Genomic DNA, 9998 nt, shown 5'->3' with positions numbered 1-9998 from the left:
GGATATCATATTATTTTAATAAAAATATGTCGTGCTTTTTAAATCAAAACATTTCGCCTTATTTTAGATACAAAAATTAGTGTCATTTTAATGTAAATTTACATAATATCTAATTTTAAATTTGTTTCCGATAAAAGTTGTATATAGATATAACATAAATTACTATCTTTCTTTGACTTTTATATCATAAATATTTATTATTAATCGTTAGAAAAAATCAAAACATATTATACAAGCATCAAAATGTTATTATCAAATTAAAAAGTAAAGTATTAAAGTTTAGAAATCAATTATTAAGAAAGTGTTCGGTTAATCGGACCAACCCACTCGATTTTCGGGCCAATCTTATCGGGCTCAGGCTATTTTTGGTTCGGGACATTCGGGCTAAATTTTTTTCGGGCTAAAAATATTCAGCCCTAACCACCTTTTTTATCGGTTTATTCGGGTCGACCCGTCGATTTCGGGCTTTTTTGACATCCTTAGTCTTTACCAATAGATTGTCTAATGCTAAATCTATCTAGACTGTGAACTTGATTTATTCTATAACAAATTATCTATGTGACCTTTTGTGATCGTTGATCATCACATAAGTTTTAGATATAATTTGGGCATATTGCAGCATAATTAATAAATAAATATAATGATGCAAACTATGTAACAAAATAATTATTCTCATTTATAAAAAAATAAGATTAATACAAATAAATTAGCAGTTAAAACATGCTTCTAACACTTACTACTTGGATGCTTTTCACACTACGCTCAGAATTTTGGCCACCGACTGCCATAGAGACAATGACTATACTCGATTGCAGCACTCCTCTAGATTTTAGGCTCGCCAAGGAAGCTATTTGTACATATAAAAGAGTTAATACTATTAGTGGTCATTTTCTTTTCGGCACGGAGATTAAGAAATTGATTGTTATGTTTTAATTGTGTATGGCCCACCAAGATTAATAAGTTAATTAACAATCTATTTTATGTGTGAATACAAGAAATGAGGGAAGATTGCTTGGCTGCTGTTTCACCTCCTTCTCCAGCAACGGCGCCGCCCGTCTGAAAAAGGAATTTTGTCCATTACCAAAAGACCATCACCCAGAATTATTAAGACCACCCAGCACCAATTCATATAGAAATTCAAGTTCAATCACACTTATACAATGAGAACACAACATACAAAAACAAAATCACAACAATTGCTCTTCAAACACTCTTCTCTGCTATCTCTCGACTAAAGCAAAAATACCTTAATTGGCTATTCGAGATTATTTTTCTAGAGAGCAGAAGAATCGATGGCGCCGGCGGTCACCCCTCACGCGCCACCTCTCTGGTTTACCGGCGATGGCGCCGATCCACGCCGTCGAGATCTGTGACGCCGCTCCACACACGCACACACTCAGATATGTGTGTGTAACGAGAGAGGGAGAGGGAGAGGGAGAGGGAGAGGGGGAGGGGGGAGAGGGATGAGGCATGGTGGCGGCGGCCTTGTCGCTGCCATTCGCCGGAAAATCAGGGGAAAGGGTCGCCGCCGCCGCCGAGGGTTGCAGGGGACGTCGAACTCCAAAGAATTGAGAAGGGGACCAAGGGGGTTGCACTCACAGAGCTTTGGATCGAAACTCACCTTCTTCTCCGGCAATTTGGGTGCTGCCGCTGTCGATTTTGGGGTGCCGTCGACGAGTGTCGTTGCCTACAGCAGTGGAGGTTAGAAGAGAGAAGAAGAGTGAATTGAGCGAGAGAGAGAGAGAGGTGAACGAGATAGATAAATGAGGATTTAATTAAAGAGCCCTACTTTTAATTTTTTTTTTTACAAAAAATTGTTACAACCAAAGAAAGGAAAAAACCCACTCACACTCTAGCTCCTAGGGTGACTCGAACCCCCGACCTATTGGTTGGAGGGGAAGCGTCTTACCAACAGACTGTGCTTCATCGTCGAGAGCCCTACTTTTAATTAAGTGGGCTTAATTAGTAATAAATATTTCTACTTTTAGAAAGTGGCCACTTTTAGTGGGACAAACCAAAATGGAAAGGTGGCCACTTTTATTGGGACGGAGGGAGTAAATGTTTTGCGTTTTTTTAGAATCTTTAGAATTTTTAGATCCATATATTATTTTATAAGGTGGTCTTGGCCCTTGGGTACACTCGGGTGTACCGTACATTCGAGTTGACCCGTAGCCAAATCCTGACCCGCATTCTGACTCAAATAATGTAAATGACACTATTCGGTTATACAAATGACACTGCATGTAATTGACACTATTCTGTTATACAAATGACACTGAATATAAATGTCACTATAACATTATAAATGACACTATGTATAATTGACACTATTCAAAAATATAAATAACATTTCTTGTAATTGACACTATAATATTTTAAATAACACTATAAAATTCAAAAAAATGACACTATAATATTTTAAAATATTACAATGTCAATTATATAATTGAATAGTGTCAATTATAAACAGTGTCATCTGTATTACTGAATAATGTCATTTACACAATTTAGGTCAGGATGCGAGTTTGAATTAACATGCGGGTCAAAATCTGGATACGGGTCAACTACGATACACCCGAGTGTACAGGAAATTTTGTGTTGTTTTATTGAAACTTTACCCCACTCACTATCACTCACACACACCACCACTAGATCTTAATTCGATTGGAATAGATGGATGAAAATATATTGATTTTTTTTTTTTTGTTTTTGTTTAGTGAACTGTAAATGACATTTACCCCACTCACTATCACTCACACACACCACCACTAGATCTTAATTCGATTGGGATAGATGGATGATAATATATTGATTTTTTATTTTTATTTTTATTTTTATTTTTATTTTTATTTTTGTTTAGTGAACTGTAAATGACATTGCTCATATTGTAAGGGGAAATCAGATGATGAAGAATTGTTCACTTGCTGTTTGCCTCTTCCCGAATTCAATTATAATCTGATTTGGAATTTACTTTAATAATAATTAATGATGTGGAATATAATTGACGAAAAACGTTCATATGCTTGACAAATCAGTTTAAAAAAGTGATCTAATAATATGAATTATAGAAACGCCAATGAGACATTGCTTCTAGTGGCAAAGTTGAGGCATCTAAAGACTCTCCTTTGTGAGAGGTCTTGAGTTCAATGCGGTGATATTTTTCAACCGTTTAGTGGTGTTGAGGTTCTCCCTACATGCAGATTGCATAATTAATTGTATTCATATACCTCTTATAACTTCAAAAAAAAAAAATATATGAACTATAGAAATAAAAAGACTTAATAAAATTAAAAAATTGTACATGAACATATCTACACGTAAAATCAAAGTACAAAGACCTCTAGATATGTTTTGTAACAATCTAATTTAATTAAAATTTAAATGAATAATCATGCAAAAAATCATGAATATAAATAAATATTTAATGTGAAAAGCATAAAATAATATTTTTTATTACAATAACATTTTTAAGTAAAGCTAAATATAATTATTTTCTTAAAAGAATTTGGTGCACCATTCGACTTTCCATGCTCCTCCGACCTTGAGCATACAAAGTACTCTCAGTGTGAGACTTCATTCAATAATTGTCAAAATTACTAAAATGGCAATACATACGTTCTACTGTAACATTCATAACTAAAAGTCGTATGGTGACATACCAAACACTTTAATGTCTTTGACCCATTATATAGTCCATGACCCCCAATTTAATTTCATCTAATCTAATTTTAATTTGATAATCTCCAATTCAATTTCATATCATTTAACTCAATTTGATAATCCTCAATTCGATTTCATCTAATCTAACTCTAATTTCATAATTCCCAACTTGATTTTATCTAATCTAGCTTCAATTTCCTAATCCCAATTCGATTTAATTTAATCTATCTCCAATTTGATACTCCTCAATTCGATTTGACTTAATTTAATTCCAATTTAATAACTTTTAAATAGAATTTCATCTGATCCAACTTTAATATCATACTCTCCAATTTAAAATTAATATTACTCCAATTTGATAATATACGTTTCGAGGTAAAATTTAAAAAGGTGCAAGAATGCAGAGTGCAATAGCCCCAACGTCTTCACTCCATTGTTTTAAAAGGAGGTCCGTATATTCACAAGAGTCTTCCCTCACATCACACATGGTGTGAAAACATACACCACTTTGCTACACTTATATAGTAATAGAACATAGTAACACTATTTGAGCTCAAGTTCGAAATTTCGGGTCCGAATTTTCTTGAGTTGGTCTGAAGAAAGAAATTCACTAGTATAATGGTGCTAATAACCGAAGAAATTATCCAACAGTTTGAAGTCCTCATGAGAAAAGGTGGCCTTCAATCTTTATTGATGTTTTATAGTTTTCACAGTCGCATTCCTTCTTTTTTTGTACGTTTTTTTCGTTGTGTTGATGTTTGCATTTGTGGGCTGCTGATGTTTTTGATGTTTGTGTTTGCAGTTGATGAGCCATTGAAGAAGACTTTCCAGGTTTGGCACTAATTGTTGCTGATCTGTTTTCAGTTTTGGGCGAATCTATTTGGGAAAAGATTGATCTTGGTGATTCCATGTGTGATCTTTTTTATTTCCTTAGATTTTCTCCCCGCTATGTGTGTTTATTTGTGTTTTTCTGGGGTGTTATGATTCTGGGCTTATGTTTTAATGTTTTTGAAGTTTTGTGCATAAGTGTTACTCCCGTTTTAAGTTTCTGTCAATGTGAAATAAAAAATATTGCTTGGATCTCAGACTTGTGTCATTCTTGGAATTGTTAGGAGTAATTTGGTGATAAGAACTAGCAAGGTTTGCTGGGAAATCTGGAGCTATCTTCTGTGTTTTGATTTTCTTGTTGAGCTTGCTAATATGAGATTGTCTCCCTAATTTATTTCTTGTTTTTGAACTGTGGCAATGAAAATTGGAACTTCTTGATTTTCTCACGTTGATTTTTTCTGCATCTTGGCTTTAGCTCTTTACCTAGTTATATTTATGTCAATGATCTGTGTCGTTTCTTGATGGAGTGTAGGTAGAAATAGAGTGACTTCCTTGTTTTCTAGTCATTTTTTGATTCAAGAGACATTGTATTCTGTGAAAACAATGGAGATTGCTTTTGGGGAATTTCTACCAGTTAATAATGGCATATTAGGATGCAAAAAGAATAATAAATGGAGAATAAATATTGGTGATGAACAAAAATCTGAAACATGCAATGGCTCATAATTGGTGATAGAACTCAGTGGCAGACTTCTTATGTTTCAGTTAACTAGTGTTTATAATGTTTGTCGTGATATGCAGAACATGAATTTTGGGTATGAGCGGGAGACGTTGGTGAGATTTCTCAAAGCAAGGGATGGGAATGTATCAAACGCACATAAAATGGTTTGTTTTTCAATTGATTCTATCCCATTTAAAGTTGAGTAAATTTCTGTTTGGCTTTTGTTTCTTTAGGTGGTAACAACTGTCGTTTATTTTTCAGCTTATGGAGTCTATATCCTGGAGGATACAAAATAAAATTGATGACATACTGGCGGTTAGTCTTTGGAAATGTTACTTATATCATACGATATTGCTTTTCTTGAAAATTCCATGCACCAGCATTGCATTTCGTCACTAATATTTTGAAATTGGTACCATCATATGAAATCTGGAGCGAGAGAGAGAGACAGAGAGAGAACTGAACAAATTGGATTGATGTATGGTCTGATTTGATATTATTGTTCTTTGTTCTGTAGCCTTCCATAGTAAAATGAGCTTATAATAAATTTGAATTGCAAGTTTTTGAATAAGTGAACATCAATTGCATCGATGGAGTACAATGTGATAGATAAAGCAAATAACAATAACTGCGTGATTAAAATGGAAATTGACATGAGATACAGGTTGAAGCATCCATGAGCCGTTTATGGTAATGTTCCACCGAAAATAAAGTTAATCACCCATTTTTTGTCAAAGCTATCAGTAATAAGGTTACGGTAGTGTGTTATGGACCTTGGTGGGATTAGATGTTGAAAGTGGAAGGACATTTAAAGCATAGATTTTTCTGGCTTCATCTATAAAAGTACATAAAAAAAAGCTGATATAACAGAAAAGAGTAGATCCTTATCAGAAATAAAGTTTGGGAAGTTTCAGTTCTAATTTAACTAATTAATTATGCAGAAGCCAATAAATCCCATCGAGTTTTATAGAGCAATACGAGATTCTCAGCTTACTGGAATGTGTGGATACTCGAAAGAGGTAAGTGCCTTATTAAGAAATAAGAACATTTTCTTTTCCATGTTACTATACTACGAAGTGGAGATTTCTTCTTCAGATTCGACCATGGCCCTCTACGCATGGGCCATAGTTACTTCTCCTTATGCTTGGCAAAGTACATTGTTGTTGATGATGTTATTAATTTAAAAAATTGTGCAACTTAGCTCAAACTTCACCTATCTAATTATACAGGGCCATCCTGTCTTTGCCGTTGGGGTAGGGCGCAGCACATACGACAAGGCATCTGTAAGATATTCTTATTTCTGATAGTTGAATTTATCTTCAATCCTTGTGCTTCATTCTGTCAAACATTACATCCTAATACAAGTTTTTTTCTCCTTTCCAGATTCATTATTATATTCAATCTCACATCCAAATGAACGAGTATAGAGATCGTGTGATATTGGTGAGTTAAGCAGTAGAGAATATTTGTTAACATATATATATATGCATATATATAATGACTGTTATTTACTCTGAATTGGGATATAGCCTTCTGCAACAAGAAAATTCGGCCGCTACATAGGCACATGCATCAAGATTCTGGACATGACTGGTCTAAAGTTTTCTGCATTGAATCAGCTCAAGGTATGTTAAAAGTCTATTCGAAAGTATTCCTGCTGAAATGATACATACATCTTAGATTCCTGGATAAAGTTGGATGACTGGCCAATTGTTGTTTGGAGTAATCATTTTTTCTTCTAGTTCATGTGTTCCTATCTCGAATTCTGCTGCAGTTATTTTTGCTAGCCGTCAACTCGTGTTAAAACACAGTTTAAGGTGAAAAAAAACAATTCCGTGCTTATACATTTCTCGCCTTACCAAGAGAGGAAAGAGCAATATTGCATAAATAAAGGCAAAATTCAAATTATGACAGGAAATGCAATGAAGAGTCACTGCCACAATGCCTTTGTGTCCATAAGAGCTTTTACACCTTATAGTTCATTCATAACAGCACGAAGAACTTTAACGGGATTCCTGGATTACACCTTTTAACTATAAGAGTGCACCATCCGATTTTCATCCTGAATTCGTTGTGAAATACATCTATACAGCACCATAAACACACCGGCCAATTATCTTATGTTGGTGTGGAAAATATTCTCATTACCTTTGGATGCAGATATTATCGGCAATATCCACCATTGATGACCTCAACTACCCTGAGAAAACAGAAACTTATTACATAGTCAATGCTCCATATATATTCTCAGCGTGTTGGAAGGTTTGTGATATGTACCTCCGACTTTTATCTGATTTGTAATTACTTATTCAACGAACAATTTATCTAAACCATCTTGCAGGTTGTGAAACCTCTTCTGCAGGAAAGGACAAGGAAAAAGGTGCAAGTTCTTTCAGGGTGTGGAAGGGACGAATTATTGAAAGTAGGCCGATATCATGCTTCACAGTTTCTGGATTTATCGTTTGAAGCTTGACTCTTCTGTAAAGAGAAGGGATATTAAACGCTTAATTTAGAAATAATCTTTGACAACCTCAACCTCTTTATGCAGATTATGGAGTACGAATCTCTCCCACATTTTTGTAGAAAAGAAGGCTCAGGCACATCTCGAGATGGAGAAGTTAGTGATTGTTTTTCCTTGGATCACCCTTTCCATCAGCAGCTGTATAACTACGTGAAGGAGCAAGCTGCACGAGTTGGCTCCGCTGCACCAGTGAGACATGATTCGTTCCATGTGGATTTTCCGGAGCCTGATCTAGCTGATGTAAAAATTGCTCAAACTATAGAATGTGAGTTTCAAAGACTGGGGAATCAAAACGGGCTTTCCCACACATCACACGAGCTTAAGGTAAATGGTGAGTGAATTTGGTGCGAGCACCCTATACTGTTAGTAGCTGAGGCCTTCGATCGTTGTGGAACATTTGCATCGTCTCGTTGCAGGTTTTGGGGGCTGAGCTGAAGTTGTACTGAACTGACACCCTCATTTCATCATGAGGTCAGTGGAATGCTGCAATATTTGAATGCAGAATTTAATGATGTTTGTTGTAGTGTATTATTGTATTGGAGTGGGTATAATATGGTGGGTTTCTTGAATTTATATAGAATGCATATTCACCGGTTCTTCAATCATCTTCAGATGATCATGTTTGACGGATATTATCAGTGTATTACATATTTCTCTCCCTCCTGTTAGTTGTTATGAATGAAAGAAATTACGAGATATTTCATCCGTCTCAAAAAAAAAATACCCATTTGGAAGTTACACGGGATTTTGGAGACCTGCAAGGACGAAATCTATACTATACTAATAGAAAGTGTCTTGTACACAACATGTGGATTGTCTATTTTACTTCTATTACATATTTTATTTTAAGATTATTTTTTGTATATTATATATTGGTTTTGAATTGAATTAGGAATCCTTGCATATTTTACTTCTATTGCATATTTTATTTTAAGGCTATTTTTTATATATTATATATTGGTGTTTGAATTGAATTAGGAATCCTTGTATGTATAAACAATTTTAAGAAAATATCTCAATCATACGAATTTATTGTAGATTAGATTTATTGAAGATATTATATTAAATCTATTTGATATAAATCTATAGCTTATGCTATCATTATCTTTTTATTTATTTATAACATGTTACAGTTTCCATTATAATTGTGACACACGGAAAATTGAAGGAGGTAAAGAAAAAAGATGGAATTAGTGGATATTATCGATAAGAACAATAACAATGTATGCGGATACCATGTACTCGGAGATATTATTCATCTACTCCAAGTAACATTAAGGGGTATTGGCTAATAAATACATCAACTTTCCCAATTTTCTAGAATATAACATCACCTTTAGTTTTTGCTCCATAATACACCACCTAAATGATTCTTCTAGTTTCTCCCATAACTATTTTCTGAAAATTCTAAAACTTCCCCAAAATAATCAAAAGTGCAGAATGACCCCAACATATTACAAAACCAAGACAAAAAACCCATATTATGACTTTTAAAACAGTTTAACAATTAATCAGGCCCAACATGCTTCCGTAACACTTCGAAATAAATCTCAAATTTAAACCAACATTATACCTTTGTCAACTGGTCTTCTTCAGGAGTCAGTTTTGTTGCGTTTTACGGCTCGTCTGCCCACCTGGCACGCACCAACCACGCACTCGCAAGAGATGGTTGCAACCCTTCTCCTTCACTAAGTGTTGACTTAATACTTTGTTGGAAAAATAAGAGATAAATTTTTACTCAACCGGAATAGTTGGACAAAAACTAAGCGTTTATGGAGGAATTATAAAATACTTAATTTATTTCATAATATTCTCCCCAAGGGAGGAGACAATCTTGTTTAGCTACTCATAGTAGCTAATACTTGTGTACATAAAATAAAAAGAAACTAAAAACTTAAAACGAAAAACTTTGAAAACTAGAATTTAAAAATACAAGGATAATTTTTCTAGAGAGAGAAAGTGCTTGTGAAAATGTGTTGTGATTTTCCGGATGCCTTCTTCTCTTCAGAACTTGAGTTTATATAGAGGTTTGATCCCCTCTATTATTGCTTGGTGGCCTCGGATACTTTATTCGTGGCCAGCTTTCTTGATTGTGACTTCCACCTTCTTTTGTTGGCCATAATTGCCGACAAAAGTTAATGTCATCACATGGTGCTGGACCCTTGCTTTATCGCTTTGTGATAATGCTGGTAGGGGCCAGCTGCTTTTCCCTTCCACTCACGTTTGTCCTGGAGCGTTTGGTGAGTGGTCCTCCTGTCATTCTACCCA

At 34.7% G+C, this 9998-nt stretch overlaps 1 protein-coding gene across 1 annotated transcript; it reads left to right on the top strand.

Annotated features, from left to right (window-relative positions):
- The first annotated feature begins 4065 nt into the window (after nt 1-4065).
- On the top strand, nt 4066-8428 carry LOC131011463 (phosphatidylinositol/phosphatidylcholine transfer protein SFH9-like). The gene is made up of 11 exons (XM_057939260.1): nt 4066-4333; nt 4463-4491; nt 5290-5373; nt 5471-5524; nt 6151-6228; nt 6439-6492; nt 6593-6652; nt 6739-6834; nt 7370-7471; nt 7551-7631; nt 7758-8428. Exons 1-11 carry the CDS (start codon nt 4279-4281, stop codon nt 8067-8069), a joined length of 1005 nt encoding a protein of 334 aa, XP_057795243.1. The 5' UTR covers nt 4066-4278; the 3' UTR covers nt 8070-8428.
- The last annotated feature ends 1570 nt before the right edge of the window (nt 8429-9998 follow it).

The sequence above is a fragment of the Salvia miltiorrhiza genome, chromosome 2 (assembly GCF_028751815.1).
Source record: "Salvia miltiorrhiza cultivar Shanhuang (shh) chromosome 2, IMPLAD_Smil_shh, whole genome shotgun sequence".
NCBI lineage: Eukaryota > Viridiplantae > Streptophyta > Magnoliopsida > Lamiales > Lamiaceae > Salvia > Salvia miltiorrhiza.
This window is presented reverse-complemented; position numbering and strand designations above follow the sequence as displayed.

Excerpts from the sequence above, each read along its gene's own strand:
- LOC131011463 (XM_057939260.1), top strand. The coding sequence starts at position 4,279 with ATGGTGCTAATAACCGAAGAAATTATCCAACAGTTTGAAGTCCTCATG. Across the intron at positions 7,472-7,550 it reads TATTCTCAGCGTGTTGGAAG|GTTGTGAAACCTCTTCTGCA; the intron begins GTTTGTGATATG and ends ACCATCTTGCAG. Across the intron at positions 7,632-7,757 it reads GAAGGGACGAATTATTGAAA|ATTATGGAGTACGAATCTCT; the intron begins GTAGGCCGATAT and ends CTCTTTATGCAG.